The sequence below is a fragment of the Poecile atricapillus genome, assembly GCF_030490865.1.
Source record: "Poecile atricapillus isolate bPoeAtr1 chromosome 36 unlocalized genomic scaffold, bPoeAtr1.hap1 SUPER_36_unloc_5, whole genome shotgun sequence".
Taxonomy (NCBI): domain Eukaryota; kingdom Metazoa; phylum Chordata; class Aves; order Passeriformes; family Paridae; genus Poecile; species Poecile atricapillus.
Window position 1 is genome coordinate 9,223 of NW_026708995.1, and position 17,830 is coordinate 27,052.

At 50.5% G+C, this 17,830-nt stretch overlaps 1 protein-coding gene across 8 annotated transcripts in view; it reads right to left on the minus strand.

Annotated features, from left to right (window-relative positions):
• Window positions 1-1,833: 1,833 nt before the first annotated feature.
• PFAS (phosphoribosylformylglycinamidine synthase) overlaps window positions 1,834-17,830 on the minus strand; it is a 92,111-nt gene continuing 76,114 nt past the window's right edge. For 7 of the 8 annotated variants that reach the window (XM_058828525.1, XM_058828527.1, XM_058828529.1 and 4 more), the window contains 5 exons: window positions 16,454-16,545; window positions 12,495-12,609; window positions 7,642-7,779; window positions 5,860-5,967; window positions 4,261-4,288 (listed from right to left, as the gene is read on the minus strand). In XM_058828525.1, the coding sequence (XP_058684508.1) occupies window positions 5,867-5,967; window positions 7,642-7,779; window positions 12,495-12,609; window positions 16,454-16,545 (446 nt within the window). In that variant the 3' untranslated portion in view covers window positions 4,261-4,288; window positions 5,860-5,866. Of the gene's footprint in view, window positions 1,862-3,432; window positions 3,541-4,260; window positions 4,289-5,859; window positions 5,968-7,641; window positions 7,780-12,494; window positions 12,610-16,453; window positions 16,546-17,830 lie in introns of those variants that run through there. The other variant, XM_058828526.1, reaches the window with a different exon arrangement.

A 17,830-nucleotide genomic window follows, 5' to 3' on the forward strand; every position in this document is an offset into this window, starting at 1 on the left:
CACCAGAGTGTCACTGAGTGTCACCAGAGTGTCACCAGAGTGTCACTGAGTGTCACCAGAGTGTCACTGAGTGTCACTGAGTGTCACCAGAGTGTCACTGAGTGTCACTGAGTGTCACCAGAGTGTCACCAGAGTGTCACCAGAGTGTCACTGAGTGTCACTGAGTGTCACTGAGTGTCACCAGAGTGTCACCAGAGTGTCACCAGGGTGTCACCAGAGTGTCACCAGAGTGTCACCAGAGTGTCACCGAGTGTCACTGAGTGTCACCAGAGTGTCACCAGAGTGTCACCAGAGTGTCACTGAGTGTCACCAGGGTGTCACCAGAGTGTCACCAGGGTGTCACCAGGGTGTCACCAGGGTGTCACCAGAGTGTCACCAGAGTGTCACCGAGTGTCACTGAGTGTCACCAGAGTGTCACCAGAGTGTCACTGAGTGTCACTGAGTGTCACCAGGGTGTCACCAGAGTGTCACCAGGGTGTCACCAGGGTGTCACCAGGGTGTCACCAGAGTGTCACCAGGGTGTCACCAGAGTGTCACCAGAGTGTCACCAGAGTGTCACCGAGTGTCACTGAGTGTCACCAGAGTGTCACCAGGGTGTCACCAGGGTGTCACCAGAGTGTCACCAGAGTGTCACCAGAGTGTCACCGAGTGTCACCGAGTGTCACCAGAGTGTCACCAGAGTGTCACTGAGTGTCACCAGAGTGTCACCAGAGTGTCACTGAGTGTCACCAGAGTGTCACTGAGTGTCACTGAGTGTCACCAGAGTGTCACTGAGTGTCACTGAGTGTCACCAGAGTGTCACCAGAGTGTCACCAGAGTGTCACTGAGTGTCACTGAGTGTCACTGAGTGTCACCAGAGTGTCACCAGAGTGTCACCAGGGTGTCACCAGAGTGTCACCAGAGTGTCACCAGAGTGTCACCGAGTGTCACTGAGTGTCACCAGAGTGTCACCAGAGTGTCACCAGAGTGTCACTGAGTGTCACCAGAGTGTCACCAGAGTGTCACCAGAGTGTCACTGAGTGTCACCGGGTGTCACCCGGACGGTGACGAAACGGGACTCGAACCGACCCGAGAGGTTCGGCTGCAGCGCCAGCGCCGGGGCCGGGACAGAACCTGGGACAGGGGGACAGCAGTGTCACTGAGTGTCACCAGAGTGTCACTGTCACCGAGTGTCACCCGGACGGTGACGAAACGCGACTCGAACCGGCCCGAGAGGTTCGGCTGCAGCGCCAGCGCCGGGGCTGGGACAGAACCTGGGACAGGGGGACACCAGAGTGTCACTGAGTGTCACTGTCACCAGTGTCACTGAGTGTCACCAGAGTGTCCCTGAGTGTCACCAGAGTGTCACTGAGTGTCACTGAGTGTCACCGGGTGTCACCCGGACGGTGACAAACGCGACTCGAAACGGCCCGAGAGGTTCGGCTGCAGCGCCAGTGCTGGGGCTGGGCCCGAGGGGACAGAACCTGGGACAGGGGACACCAGAATGTCACCAGAGTGTCACCAGAGTGTCACCGAGTGTCACTGAGTGTCACTGAGTGTCACTGAGTGTCACCCGGACGGTGACGAAACGGGACTCGAAACGGCCCGAGAGGTTCGGCTGCAGCGCCAGCGCCGGGGCTGGGCCCGAGGGGACAGAATCTGTGACATGGGAGTGACAACAGTGTCACCAGAGTGTCACTGAGTGTCACTGTCACCAAGTGTCACTGTCACTGAGTGTCACCCGACCGGTGACAAACGCGACTTGAAACGGCCCGAGAGGTTCGGCTGCAGCGCCAGCGCCGGGGCTGGGACAGAACCTGGGACAGGGGACAGCAGTGTCACTGAGTGTCACCAGGGTGTCACCGAGTGTCACTGAATGTCACTGAGTGTCACCGGGTGTCACCCGGACGGTGACAAACGGGACTCGAACCGGCCCGAGAGGTTCGGCTGCAGCGCCAGCGCCGGGGCTGGGACAGAACCTGGGACATGGGGACAGCAGTGTCACTGAGTGTCACCAGAGTGTCACTGAGTGTCACTGAGTGTCACCAGGGTGTCACCAGGGTGTCACCAGGGTGTCACCAGAGTGTCACTGAGTGTCACTGAGTGTCACCAGGGTGTCACCAGAGTGTCACCAGGGTGTCACCAGGGTGTCACCAGGGTGTCACCAGAGTGTCACCAGGGTGTCACCAGAGTGTCACCAGAGTGTCACCAGAGTGTCACCGAGTGTCACTGAGTGTCACCAGAGTGTCACTGAGTGTCACTGAGTGTCACCAGAGTGTCACCAGGGTGTCACCAGGGTGTCACCAGAGTGTCACCAGAGTGTCACCAGAGTGTCACCGAGTGTCACCGAGTGTCACCAGAGTGTCACCAGAGTGTCACTGAGTGTCACCAGAGTGTCACCAGAGTGTCACTGAGTGTCACCAGAGTGTCACTGAGTGTCACTGAGTGTCACCAGAGTGTCACTGAGTGTCACTGAGTGTCACCAGAGTGTCACCAGAGTGTCACCAGAGTGTCACTGAGTGTCACCAGAGTGTCACCAGAGTGTCACTGAGTGTCACCAGAGTGTCACCAGAGTGTCACTGAGTGTCACCAGAGTGTCACTGAGTGTCACTGAGTGTCACCAGAGTGTCACTGAGTGTCACTGAGTGTCACCAGAGTGTCACCAGAGTGTCACCAGAGTGTCACTGAGTGTCACTGAGTGTCACTGAGTGTCACCAGAGTGTCACCAGAGTGTCACCAGGGTGTCACCAGAGTGTCACCAGAGTGTCACCAGAGTGTCACCGAGTGTCACTGAGTGTCACCAGAGTGTCACCAGAGTGTCACCAGAGTGTCACTGAGTGTCACCAGAGTGTCACCAGAGTGTCACCAGAGTGTCACTGAGTGTCACTGAGTGTCACCAGGGTGTCACCAGAGTGTCACCAGGGTGTCACCAGGGTGTCACCAGGGTGTCACCAGAGTGTCACCAGGGTGTCACCAGAGTGTCACCAGAGTGTCACCAGAGTGTCACCGAGTGTCACTGAGTGTCACCAGAGTGTCACCAGGGTGTCACCAGGGTGTCACCAGAGTGTCACCAGAGTGTCACCAGAGTGTCACCGAGTGTCACCGAGTGTCACCAGAGTGTCACCAGAGTGTCACTGAGTGTCACCAGAGTGTCACCAGAGTGTCACTGAGTGTCACCAGAGTGTCACTGAGTGTCACTGAGTGTCACCAGAGTGTCACTGAGTGTCACTGAGTGTCACCAGAGTGTCACCAGAGTGTCACCAGAGTGTCACTGAGTGTCACTGAGTGTCACTGAGTGTCACCAGAGTGTCACCAGAGTGTCACCAGGGTGTCACCAGAGTGTCACCAGAGTGTCACCAGAGTGTCACCGAGTGTCACTGAGTGTCACCAGAGTGTCACCAGAGTGTCACCAGAGTGTCACTGAGTGTCACCAGAGTGTCACCAGAGTGTCACCAGAGTGTCACTGAGTGTCACCGGGTGTCACCCGGACGGTGACGAAACGGGACTCGAACCGACCCGAGAGGTTCGGCTGCAGCGCCAGCGCCGGGGCCGGGACAGAACCTGGGACAGGGGGACAGCAGTGTCACTGAGTGTCACCAGAGTGTCACTGTCACCGAGTGTCACCCGGACGGTGACGAAACGCGACTCGAACCGGCCCGAGAGGTTCGGCTGCAGCGCCAGCGCCGGGGCTGGGACAGAACCTGGGACAGGGGGACACCAGAGTGTCACTGAGTGTCACTGTCACCAGTGTCACTGAGTGTCACCAGAGTGTCCCTGAGTGTCACCAGAGTGTCACTGAGTGTCACTGAGTGTCACCGGGTGTCACCCGGACGGTGACAAACGCGACTCGAAACGGCCCGAGAGGTTCGGCTGCAGCGCCAGTGCTGGGGCTGGGCCCGAGGGGACAGAACCTGGGACAGGGGACACCAGAATGTCACCAGAGTGTCACCAGAGTGTCACCGAGTGTCACTGAGTGTCACTGAGTGTCACTGAGTGTCACCCGGACGGTGACGAAACGGGACTCGAAACGGCCCGAGAGGTTCGGCTGCAGCGCCAGCGCCGGGGCTGGGCCCGAGGGGACAGAATCTGTGACATGGGAGTGACAACAGTGTCACCAGAGTGTCACTGAGTGTCACTGTCACCAAGTGTCACTGTCACTGAGTGTCACCCGACCGGTGACAAACGCGACTTGAAACGGCCCGAGAGGTTCGGCTGCAGCGCCAGCGCCGGGGCTGGGACAGAACCTGGGACAGGGGACAGCAGTGTCACTGAGTGTCACCAGGGTGTCACCGAGTGTCACTGAATGTCACTGAGTGTCACCGGGTGTCACCCGGACGGTGACAAACGGGACTCGAACCGGCCCGAGAGGTTCGGCTGCAGCGCCAGCGCCGGGGCTGGGACAGAACCTGGGACATGGGGACAGCAGTGTCACTGAGTGTCACCAGAGTGTCACTGAGTGTCACTGAGTGTCACCAGGGTGTCACCAGGGTGTCACCAGGGTGTCACCAGAGTGTCACTGAGTGTCACTGAGTGTCACCAGGGTGTCACCAGAGTGTCACCAGGGTGTCACCAGGGTGTCACCAGGGTGTCACCAGAGTGTCACCAGGGTGTCACCAGAGTGTCACCAGAGTGTCACCAGAGTGTCACCGAGTGTCACTGAGTGTCACCAGAGTGTCACTGAGTGTCACTGAGTGTCACCAGAGTGTCACCAGGGTGTCACCAGGGTGTCACCAGAGTGTCACCAGAGTGTCACCAGAGTGTCACCGAGTGTCACCGAGTGTCACCAGAGTGTCACCAGAGTGTCACTGAGTGTCACCAGAGTGTCACCAGAGTGTCACTGAGTGTCACCAGAGTGTCACTGAGTGTCACTGAGTGTCACCAGAGTGTCACTGAGTGTCACTGAGTGTCACCAGAGTGTCACCAGAGTGTCACCAGAGTGTCACTGAGTGTCACCAGAGTGTCACCAGAGTGTCACTGAGTGTCACCAGAGTGTCACCAGAGTGTCACTGAGTGTCACCAGAGTGTCACTGAGTGTCACTGAGTGTCACCAGAGTGTCACTGAGTGTCACTGAGTGTCACCAGAGTGTCACCAGAGTGTCACCAGAGTGTCACTGAGTGTCACTGAGTGTCACTGAGTGTCACCAGAGTGTCACCAGAGTGTCACCAGGGTGTCACCAGAGTGTCACCAGAGTGTCACCAGAGTGTCACCGAGTGTCACTGAGTGTCACCAGAGTGTCACCAGAGTGTCACCAGAGTGTCACTGAGTGTCACCAGAGTGTCACCAGAGTGTCACCAGAGTGTCACTGAGTGTCACTGAGTGTCACCAGGGTGTCACCAGAGTGTCACCAGGGTGTCACCAGGGTGTCACCAGGGTGTCACCAGAGTGTCACCAGGGTGTCACCAGAGTGTCACCAGAGTGTCACCAGAGTGTCACCGAGTGTCACTGAGTGTCACCAGAGTGTCACCAGGGTGTCACCAGGGTGTCACCAGAGTGTCACCAGAGTGTCACCAGAGTGTCACCGAGTGTCACCGAGTGTCACCAGAGTGTCACCAGAGTGTCACTGAGTGTCACCAGAGTGTCACCAGAGTGTCACTGAGTGTCACCAGAGTGTCACTGAGTGTCACTGAGTGTCACCAGAGTGTCACTGAGTGTCACTGAGTGTCACCAGAGTGTCACCAGAGTGTCACCAGAGTGTCACTGAGTGTCACTGAGTGTCACTGAGTGTCACCAGAGTGTCACCAGAGTGTCACCAGGGTGTCACCAGAGTGTCACCAGAGTGTCACCAGAGTGTCACCGAGTGTCACTGAGTGTCACCAGAGTGTCACCAGAGTGTCACCAGAGTGTCACTGAGTGTCACCAGAGTGTCACCAGAGTGTCACCAGAGTGTCACTGAGTGTCACCGGGTGTCACCTGGACGGTGATGAAACGGGACTCGAACCGACCCGAGAGGTTCGGCTGCAGCGCCAGCGCCGGGGCCGGGACAGAACCTGGGACAGGGGGACAGCAGTGTCACTGAGTGTCACCAGAGTGTCACTGTCACCAGTGTCACTGTCACCGAGTGTCACCCGGACGGTGACGAAACGCGACTCGAACCGGCCCGAGAGGTTCGGCTGCAGCGCCAGCGCCGGGGCTGGGCCCGAGGGGACAGAATCTGTGACAGGGGGACAGCAGAATGTCATCAAGTGTCACTGAGCGTCACCTGGCCAGCGGGGACGTCACCTGTGGCACTGTGGTGGCACCAGAGTGTCACCAGAGTATCCCAGGTGTGTCCCCAGGTGTGTCAGGGTGTGTCACAGGTGTGTCCCCAGGTGTCCCCAGGTGTGTCAGGTGTCACTCACCTGTGTGTCCCACCCATCCCAGCAGGGCCATCAGCTGGCAGCCGTTGCACACCCCGAGGCTGAAGGTGTCCCCAGGTGTGTCACAGTGTGTCACAGGTGTGTCACAGGTGTCCCCAGCTGTCCCCAGGTGTCCCCAGGTGTCCCCAGGTGTCCCCAGGTGTGTCACAGGTGTGTCAGGTGTGTCCCCAGGTGTGTCAGGGTGTGTCAGGTGTGTGTCACAGTGTCCCCAGGTGTGTCACAGGTGTGTCACAGGTGTCCCCAGGTGTGTCAGGTGTCCCCAGGTGTGTCAGGTGTCACTCACCTGTGCTCCCCACCCATCCCAGCAGCGCCATCAGCTGGCAGCCGTTGCACACCCTGAGGCTGAAGGTGTCCCCAGGTGTGTCAGGTGTGTCAGGTGTGTCACAGGTGTGTCAGGTGTCACTCACCTGTGCTCCCCACCCATCCCAGGAGTGCCATGAGCTGGCAGCCGTTGCACACCCCGAGGCTGAAGGTGTCCCCAGGTGTGTCAGGGTGTGTCCCCAGGTGTCCCCAGGTGTGTCACAGGTGTCCCCAGGTGTGTCAGGTGTCCCCAGGTGTCCCCAGGTGTGTCACAGGTGTGTCACAGGTGTCCCCAGGTGTCCCCAGGTGTGTCAGGTGTGTCACAGGTGTCCCCAGGTGTCCCCAGGTGTCACTCACCTGTGCTCCCCACCCATCCCAGCAGCGCCATCAGCTGGCAGCCGTTGCACACCCCGAGGCTGAAGGTGTCCCCAGGTGTGTCACAGGTGTGTCACAGGTGTGTCACAGGTGTGTCAGGTGTCACTCACCTGTGCTCCCCACCCATCCCAGGAGGGCCATCAGCTGGCAGCCGTTGCACACCCCGAGGCTGAAGGTGTCCCCAGGTGTGTCAGGGTGTGTCAGGTGTGTCACAGGTGTGTCACAGGTGTGTCAGGGTGTGTCACAGGTGTGTCACAGGTGTGTCAGGTGTCACTCACCTGTGCTCCCCACCCATCCCAGGAGGGCCATGAGCTGGCAGCCGTTGCACACCCCGAGGCTGAAGGTGTCCCCAGGTGTCCCCAGGTGTCCCCAGGTGTCCCCAGGTGTCCCCAGGTGTGTCACAGGTGTGTCAGGGTGTGTCACAGGTGTCCCCAGGTGTCCCCAGGTGTGTCAGGGTGTGTCAGGTGTGTCACAGGTGTGTCAGGTGTCACTCACCTGTGTGTCCCACCCATCCCAGGAGTGCCATGAGCTGGCAGCCGTTGCACACCCCGAGGCTGAAGGTGTCCCCAGGTGTCCCCAGGTGTCCCCAGGTGTGTCAGGTGTGTCACAGGTGTGTCAGGTGTCACTCACCTGTGCTCCCCACCCATCCCAGGAGGGCCATGAGCTGGCAGCCGTTGCACACCCCGAGGCTGAAGGTGTCCGGCCGTGTCCGGAACCGCTCCAGCTCCGCCCGGACCCGCGGGTTGAAACGGACGGAGGCGGCCCAGCCTGGAAACGGGGCAAAAACAGGGGAAAATGGGAAAAATGGGATAAAAAATGGGGAAAGAATGGGAAAAATGGTGAAAATAATGGGGGAAAATCAGGGAAAAATGGGGAAATGGGAAAGAATGGGGAAAAAATGGGGGAAATGGGAAAAATGGAATAAAAACGGGGGAAAATGGGAAAAGAATGGGAAAAATGGGGGAAAATGGGGGAAAAATGGGGGAAAATGGGGGAAAAATGGGGGGAAAATGGGGGGAAAATGGGAAAAATGGGGAAAGAAAGGGGAAAGAATGGGAAAAATGGGGGGAAAGTGGGGGGAAAATTGGAAAAGCGGGGAAAAATGGGAAAATGGGGAAAAAATGGGAAAAATTGGGATAATGGGGAAAAGAATGGAGGAAAATGGGGAAAAACGGAAAAGAATGGGGGAAAAATGGGGAAAATGGGGGAAAAACGGGGGAAAGAATGGGAAAAATGGGGAAAAATGGGGAAAAATGGCAAAAAACGGGGAAAAATGGGGAGAAAATGGGAAAATGGGGAAAAAATGGGAAAAATGGGAAAAATGGGGATAATGGGGAATAGAATGGGGGAAAAACGAGAAAAATGGGAAAATGGGAAGGAATGGGGGAGAAATGGGGAGAAATGGGGGAAAAATGGGAAAAATGGAAAAAGTTTGGAATAGAATGAGGAAAAAAATGGGATAATGAGGAAAGGAATGGGGGAAATAGGGGAAAAATTGGGAAAAATGGGGATAATGGGGAAAAGAATGAGGGAAAAATGGGGAAAAACGGGAAAAATGGGGGAAAATGGGGAAAAACGGGGAAAAATGGGGAAAAATGGGATAAAGAATGGGGGAAAAACGGGGGAAATGGGAAAAATGGGGGAAAGAATGGGGAAAATGGGGAATAGAATGGAGGAAAAATGGGAAAGAATGGTGGAAAATTGGGGAAAAATGGGAAAATTGGAAAAATCAAGATAATAGGGAAAGAATGGGGGAAAAACAGGAAAAAATGGGAAAAATGGGAGAATGGGAAAGAATTGGGGAAAAATGGGGAAAATGGGGAAAATGGGGGAAAAACAGGGAAAAATGGGAAAATGGGGGAAAAATGAGAAAATGGGGAAAAACAGGGAAAAATGGGAAAAATGGGGAAAAGAATGAGGGAAAAACAGGGAAAAAATGGGAAAAATGGGAAAGAATGGGGGAAAATGGGGAAAATGGGGGAAAATCGGGAAAATGGGGAAAAATCGCAAAAATGGGGACAACTGGGAAAAATTTTGTGGGATTTTTCCTGTTTTTATGGATTTTGCGATTTTAGGATTTTTGGGGTTTTTTTGGGGTCGTTTTTGGGGTGAAAAGCCCCAAATCCTCACCTTTAGCAGAACCAGAGCTGAACACCCAAAACTCCCCATAAAAGGGAATTTTTGGGGTTTTTTATGGGATTTTTGTGGGATTTTTTGGGGATTTTCTCCCCATTTTTATGGAATTTGGGATTTTTGGATTTTGGGTTTTTTTTGGGTCGTTTTTGGGGCCAAACCCTCACCTTTAGCAGATCCCAGGACATCAGAGGAGCTGAACCCCAAAACTCCCCAAAAAAGGGAATTTTTGGGGTTTTTTAATGGGATTTTTGTGGGATTTTTGTGGGATTTTTTGGGGTTTTTTCCTCATTTTTATGGAATTTGGGATTTTAGGATTTTGGGGTTTTTTATGGGATTTTGGGGAGTTTCTCCCCATTTTTATGGAATTTGGGATTTTTGGATTTTGGGGTTTTTTTTGGGGTCGTTTTTGGGGCCAAACCCTCACCTTTAGCAGAGCCCAGGACATCAGAGTAGCTGAACCCCAAAACTCCCCATGAAAGGGAAAATTTGGGGTTTTTTTAATGGGATTTTTGTGGGATTTTTGTGGGATTTTTTGGGTTTTTTTCCTCATTTTTATGGAATTTGGGATTTTTGGATTTTGGGGTTTTTTTGGGGTCGTTTTTGGGGCCAAACCCTCACCTTTAGCAGATCCCAGGACGTTGGCACAGCTGAACCCCCAAAACTCCCCAAAAAAAGGGAATTTTCTGGGGTTTTTTTATGGAATTTTTGTGGGATTTTTCCTCATTTTTATGGAATTTGGGATTTTTGGATTCTGGGGTTTTTTTTGGGTCGTTTTTGGGGCCAAACCCTCACCTTTAGCAGAGCCCAGGATGTCTCCACAGCTGAACCCCCAAAACTCCCCACAAAAGGGAATTTTTTTGGGTTTTTAATGGGATTTTTGTGGGATTTTTTGGGATTTTCTCCCCATTTTTATGGAATTTGGGATTTTTGGATTCTGGGGGTTTTTTTGGGGTCGTTTTTGGGGCCAAACCCTCACCTTTAGCAGATCCCAGGACATCAGAGTAGCTGAACCCCAAAACTCCCCAAAAAAGGGAAATTTTGGGGGGTTTTTTATGGGATTTTTTGGGGTTTTCCCCCCTTTTTTATGGAATTTGGGATTTTAGGATTTTGGGGTTTTTTGGGGTCGTTTTTGGGGCCAAACCCTCACCTTTAGCAGAGCCCAGGACGTCGACGTAGCTGAACCCCCAAAACTCCCCACAAAAAGGAATTTTTTTGGGTTTTTTTATGGGATTTTTGTGGGATTTTTTGGGGTTTTCCCCCCATTTTTATGGAATTTGGGATTTTTGGATTTTGGGGTTTTTTTGGGGTCGTTTTTGGGGCCAAACCCTCACTTTTAGCAGATCCCAGGACGTCGGCGTAGCTGAACCCCAAAACTCCCCACAAAAAGGGAATTTTTGGGAGGTTTTTATCGGATTTTGGGGAGTTTCTCCCCATTTTTATGGAATTTTAGGATTTTCAGATTTGGGGTTTTTTTTTGGGGTCGTTTTTGGGGTCAAACCCTCACCTTTAGCAGATCCCAGGACGTCGGCACAGCTGAACCCCCAAAACTCCCCAAAAAAGGGAATTTTTTGGGTTTTTAATGGGATTTTTGTGAGATTTTTCCTCATTTTTATGGAATTTGGGATTTTTGGATTCTGGGGTTTTTTTGGGGGTCGTTTTTGGGGCCAAACCCTCACCTTTAGCAGATCCCAGGACGTCGGCGTAGCTGAACCCCCAAAACTCCCCACAAAAGGGAATTTTTGGGGTTTTTTTATGGGATTTTTTGGGGTTTTCCCCCTGTTTTTATGGAATTTGGGATTTTTGGATTTTGGGGTTTTTTTGGGGTCGTTTCTGGGGCCAAACCCTCACCTTTAGCAGAGCCCAGGATGTCTCCACAGCTGAACCCCAAAACTCCCCACAAAAGGGAATTTTTGGGGTTTTTTAATGGGATTTTTGTGGGATTTTTGTGGGATTTTTTGGGTTTTTTTCCCCATTTTTATGGAATTTGGGATTTTTGGATTTGGGGTTTTTTTGGGGGTCGTTTTTGGGGCCAAACCCTCACCTTTAGCAGATCCCAGGACATCAGAGGAGCTGAACCCCAAAACTCCCCAAAAAAGGGAATTTTTGGGGTTTTTTTTATGGGATTTTTTGTGGTTTTCCCCCCATTTTTATGGAATTTGGGATTTTCAGATTTGGGGGTTTTTTGGGGTCGTTTTTGGGGCCAAACCCTCACCTTTAGCAGATCCCAGGACGTCGGCACAGGTGAACCCCCAAAACTCCCCAAAAAAGGGAATTTTTGGGGGGTTTTTTATGGGATTTTTTGGGATTTTCTCCCCATTTTTATGGAATTTGGGATTTTAGGATTTTGGGGTTTTTTGGGGGTCGTTTTTGGGGCCAAACCCTCACCTTTAGCAGAGCCCAGGACGTCGGCGTAGCTGAACCCCAAAACTCCCCAAAAAAGGGAATTTTTTTGGGTTTTTAATGGGATTTTTGTGGGATTTTTTGGGTTTTCCCCCCATTTTTATGGAATTTGGGATTTTTGGATTTTGGGGTTTTTTTTGGGGTCGTTTTTGGGGCCAAACCCTCACCTTTAGCAGATCCCAGGACGTCGGCACAGCTGAACCCCCAAAACTCCCCAAAAAAGGGAATTTTTGGGGGTTTTTATGGGATTTTTGTGGAGTTTTTTTGGATTTTCTCCCCATTTTTATGGAATTTGGGATTTTAGGATTTTGGGGTTTTTTATGGGATTTTGGGGAGTTTCTCCCCATTTTTATGGAATTTGGGGTTTTAGGATTTTGGGTTTTTTGGGGTCGTTTTTGGGGCCAAACCCTCACCTTTAGCAGATCCCAGGACGTCGGCACAGCTGAAGCCCAAAACTCCCCACAAAAGGGAATTTTTTGGTTTTTTTTATGGGATTTTGGGGAGTTTCTCCCCATTTTTATGGAATTTAAGGATTTTCAGATTTGGGGTTTTTTTTGGGGGTCGTTTTTGGGGCCAAACCCTCACCTTTAGCAGATCCCAGGACGTCGGCGTAGCTGAACCCCCAAAACTCCCCAAAAAAGGGAATTTTTTGGGTTTTTTACGGGATTTTTGGGGTTTTTTATGGGATTTTTTGGGGTTTTCTCCCCATTTTTATGGAATTTTAGGATTTTCAGATTTGGGGTTTTTTGGGGGTCGTTTTTGGGGCCAAACCCTCACCTTTAGCAGAGCCCAGGACATCAGAGTGGCTGAACCCCAAAACTCCCCACGAAAGGGAATTTTTTGGGGTTTTTTATGGGATTTTGGGGAGTTTCTCCCCATTTTTATGGAATTTGGGATTTTAGGATTTTGGGGTTTTTTTGGGGTCGTTTTTGGGGCCAAACCCTCACCTTTAGCAGAGCCCAGGACGTCGGCGTAGCTGAAGCCCCCCACAAAAACGAGACCCCTGAACCCGTCCAGGGAGGCGGAGCCAGCGCAAAGGTCCTGGGTGGTCACATCCCACACCTGGAAACCCCAAAAACCCCCGGTTTGTACCCAAAAACCGCCCCCAAAACAGCCCCAAACTGGAGTTATCCCAAAAAAAATCCCAGGATAAAAATAAAAATAAAAAAATCCCGGTCTCAAAACCTGGGTAGAATTGTCCCCAAAAACCCCCAAAAAATCCCACAAAAACCCCCAAAAAATCCCCACCCCAAAAATCCCAAAAGGGGAGATTTCCCCCCCAAAAAAACCTAAATAAGCTAAAAAACCCAAAAAAACCCAAAACTACCCCAAAAAAAAAAAACAGCCCCAAAAAACCCCAAAACAACCCTAAAAACCAAAAAAACAAACAAACAAAAAAAAACCCAAAAACCTAAAACAACCCCAAAAAATCCCAAAAAACCCCAAAACAACCCCAAACTAGAATTATCCCCAAAAAAAATCCCAGAACAAGATAAAAATTAAAAAAAACAAATCCCAGTCCCAAAAGCTGGGTTGGAGAATTGTCCCCAAAAACCCCCAAGTTAACCCCAAAAAAATCCCCATCCCAAAAATCTCAAAAGGGGAGTTTTTCCCCCAAAAAAACCCAAAATAAGCTAAAAACCACAAAAATAACCCCAAAACAACCCAAAAAACCCAAAACAACCCCAAAACAACCCCAGCCAACCCCAAAAGAAACAAAAAAACCCCAAAAAAAACCCAAACAACCCCAAAAAAACCCAAACAACCCCAAAAAACCCCAAACAACCCCAAAAAACCCAAACAACCCCAAAAAAACCCCAAACAACCCCAAAAAACCCCCAAAAAACCCAAACAACCCCAAAAAAAACCCAAATTAACACAAACAACCCCCAAAAAAACCAAAAAACCCCAAAACAACCCTGAACAACCCAAAAAAAACCCTAAACAACACCAAAAAGCCCAAAACCCCAAAAAACCCCAAAACAACCCCAAGAACACCCCAAAAAACACACCAAAAACACCCCAAAAAACACCCCAAAAACAGCCCAAAAACACCCCAAAAAACACCCACAAAACACCCCAAAAACAGCCCAAAAACACCCACAAAACACACCAAAAATCACCTAAATTACCCCAAAAATTACCCCAAAAATACCCCAAAAATGACCCCAAAAATACCCCAAAAATGACCCCAAAAATACCCCAAAACCACCCCAAACAAACCTCAGAAACACCCCAAAACACCCCAAAAAACATTCCAAAATCACCCCAAAACCACCCCAAACAAACCCCAGAAACACCCCAAAACACCCCAAAAATCACCCCAAAAACACCCCAAAAACACTCCAAAACACCAAAAACCACCAAAAATCACCCCAAAAACACCCACAAAACACACCAAAAATCACCCTAAATGACCTCAAAAATCACCCCAAAAATGACCCCAAAACCACCCCAAAAATCTGCCAAAAACACCCCAAAAACAACCCAGAGCTGTTTTTTGGGGTGGTTTTGGGGTATTTTTAAGGTGATTTTTGGGGTGTTTTTTGGGGTGTTTTTGGGGTGTTTTTGAGTTGATTTTTGGGGTGTTTTTGAGTTGATTTTTGGGGTGGTTTTGGGGTGATTTTGGAATGTTTTTTGGGATGTTTTTGGGGTCATTTTAGGGTGTTTTTGGGGTGCTTTTGGGGTGATTTTTGGGGTGGTTTTGGGGTATTTTTAAGGTGATTTTTGGGGTGGTTTTGGGGTGGTTTTGGGGTGTTTTTGAGTTGATTATTGGGGTGGTTTTGGGGTGATTTTGGAATGTTTTTTGGGCTGTTTTTGGGGTCATTTTAGGGTGTTTTTGGGGTGCTTTTGTGGTCATTTTGGGGTGGTATTGGTGTGGTTTTGGTGGTTTTTTTGGGGTGTTCTTGGGCTGTTTCTGGGGTGTTTTTGGAGTGTTTTTTGGGGTGATTTTTGGGGTGGTTTTGGGGTGATTTTTGGGGTGTTTTTGGGGCCATTTTCGGGTGATTTTTGGGGTGGTTTTGGTGTGGTTTTCATGTGTTTTTGGGGTGTTTTTGGGGTGTTCTTGTGCTGTTTCTGGGGTGTTTTTGAGCTGTTTCTGGGGTTTGTTTGGGGTGGTTTTGGGGTGGTTTGGGGGTGTTCTTGAGTTGATTTTTGGGGTGGTTTTGGGGGTGTTTTTTAGGGTGTTTTTGGGGTTATTTTTGGGGTGATTTTTGGGGTATTTTTGGGGTCATTTTGGGGTGTTTTTGCGGTAATTTTGGGGTGTTCTTGGTGTGGTTTTGGGGTGATTTTTGGGATGTTTTTGGGGGCATTTTTGGGGTGATTTTAGGGTGATTTTTGGTGTTTTGGGGTGTTTTTGGGGTGGTGTTGGGCTGTTTCTGGGGTTTTTTTGGGGTGATTTTTGGGGTGGTTTTGGGGTGGGTTTGGGGGTCACTTTGGGGTGGTTTTGGGGTCATTTTGGGGTGGTTTTGGGGTATTTTTGAGATGTTTTTGGGGTTTGTTTGGGGTGGTTTTGGGGTTTTTTTAGGTTAATTTGGGTGTTTTTGGGGTGATTTTTGGGGTGGTTTTGGGGTGTTTTTGGGGTGATTTTGGTGTGGTTTTGGTGAGTTTTTGGTTATCATTTTAGGGTGATTTTTGGTGTTTTGGGGTGTTTTTGGGGTGTTTTTGGGGTGATTTCTGGGGTGTTTTTGGGGTGTTTCTGGGGTGTTTCTGGGGTGTTTTTTGGGGTGGTTTTGGGGTGATTTTTGGGGTGTTTTGGGGTCATTTTTGGGCTGGTTTTGGGGTGGTTTTGGTGTGGTTTTCATGTGTTTTTGGGGTGTTTTTGGGGTGATTTTGGGGTCATTTTGGGGTGTTTTTGGGGTGTTTTTGGGGTGTTCTGGGGTGTTTTTGGGGTGTTCTTGGGCTGTTTCTGGGGTGTTTCTGGGGTGTTTTTGAGTTGATTTTTGGGGTGGTTTTGGGGTGTTTTTGGGGTGTTTTTGGGGTGATTTTTGGGGTGTTTTTGGGGTAATTTTGGGGTGTTTTTGGGGTGTTTTTGGGGTGTTTTTCATGTGTTTTTGGGGTGTTTTTGGGGTGTTTTTTGGGGTGTTCTTGGGCTGTTTCTGGGGTGTTTTTGGGGTGTTTTTGGGGTCATTTTGGGGTGCTTTTGGGGTATTTTTGGGGCGGATTTGGGGTATTTTTGAGATGTTTTTGGGGTTTGTTTGGGGTGGTTTTGGGGTGTTTTTAGGTTAATTTGGGTGTTTTTTGGGGTGATTTTTGGGGTGGTTTTGGGGTGTTTTTGGGGTGATTTTGGTGTGGTTTTGGTGAGTTTTTGGTTATCATTTTAGGGTGATTTTTGGTGTTTTGGGGTGTTTTTGGGGTGATTTTGGGTGTGTTTTGGGGTATTTTTGGGGTGATTTTTGGGGTAATTTTGGGGATCACTTTAGGGTGATTTTGGCTGATTTTTGGGGTGTTTTGGGGTGGTTTTGGGGTCATTTTTGGGGTGTTTTTGGGGTATTTTTGGGGTAATTTAGGGTGATTTTTGGTGTGTTCTGTGGGTGTTTTGGGGGTGTTTTTTGGGGGTTTTTGGGGTGATTTTTGGGCTGGTTTTGGGGTGGTTTTCATGTGTTTTTGGGGTGTTTTTTTGGGTGTTTTTGGGCTGTTTCTGGGGTGTTTTTTGGGGTGTTTTTGGGGTGTTTTTTGGGGTGTTGGGCTGTTTCTGGGGTGGTTTTTGGGGTGTTTTTGGGGTGTTTTGGGGATGTTTTGGGGGTAATTTTGGGGTGTTTCTGTGGTGATTTTTGGGTTGTTTTTGGGGTGTTTTTGGGGTCATTTTTGGGGTGTTTTTGGGGTAATTTTTGGGTTGTTTTTGGGGTGTTTCTGTGGTGATTTTGGGGTGTTTTTGGGTTGTTTTTGGGGTGTTTTGGGGTCTCACCTGGAAGCCCGCCATGGCAAAGGCAGCCGCCATCTCCCGGTCACCGTTGCTCCCCTCCTCCCTCAGCACGGCCACCCGCGGCCCCGGCAGCTCTGGGGGACCCCAAAAATCGACATCAGCACCCCCAAAAACCCCAAAAACCGCCCCAAAATCAAACAGACCATAAAAAAAAACCCCAAATGACCCCAAAATCCCTCAAAAATCCCACAAAAGCCCCAAATCCTACAGAATTCCATAAAAATTACACAAGAATTCCATAATATCCCACAAAACCCTCAAAAAATCCCACAAAATCCTCCCAAATCCCCAAAAAAACCCCCAAAACCCCCACAAAATGATCCCAAAATCCCAGAAAATCCCACAGAGATCCCAGAAAAATCAAAAAAATTCCCATAAAATGCCCCAGACTCCAAAAATCCCAGAAAAACCCACAAAGATCCCACAAAAACCCCAAAAAATCCCACAGAATCCTCCCAAATCCCAAAAAAAACCCCAAAATTCCCCACAAACGCCCCAAAAATTCGAGAAAATCCCAGAGATCTCACAAAAGCCTCAAAAAATCCCACAAAAGCCTCAAAAAAATCCCCAAAATCCTCCCAAATCCCCAAAAAAACCCAAAAATCCCCACAAAATGACCCCAAAATCCCAGAAAAATCCCACAGAGATCCCAGAAAAGTCAAAAAAATTCCCATGAAATTCCCCCAAACCCCGAAAATCTCCCCAAAATCTCCCGAAAATCCCAGAAAGGCCCCCAAAATCTCCCCAAATCCCCCCAAAACTGCCTCAGAACCCCCCCAAAAACACCAAAAATAACCCCAAAATTCCCCACAGAGCCCCAGTGTCCCCGATGTCCCCAATGTCCCCCCGCTGTCCCCAGTGTCCCAAATGTCCCCAATGTCCCCAGTGTCCCCAATGTCCCCAATGTCCCCAATGTCCCCAGTGTCCCCAGTGTCCCCAATGTCCCCACTGTCCCAAATGTCCCCAGTGTCCCCAGTGTCCCCAATGTCCCCAATCCCCCAATGTCCCCAATGTCCCCCAATGTCCCCAATGTCCCCAATGTCCCCCAATTTCCAAAATGTCCCCAATGCCCAAATGTCCCCAATGTCCCCCCAACGTCCCCAAGGTCTCCCAATCCCCTCGATGTCCCCAATGTCCCCAGATCCCCCCAAATGTCCCCAATGTCCCCCCAATGTCCCCAATGTCCCCAATCCCCCAATGTCCCCAATGTCCCCACTGTCCCCCCAGTGTCCCCAATGTCCCCAATGTCCCCAATGTCCCCTCAGTGTCCCTAATGTCCCCCCAATGTCCCCAATCCCCCAATGTCCCCAGTGTCCCCAATGTCCCCAATGTCCCCAATGTCCCCCCCATGTCCCCAAT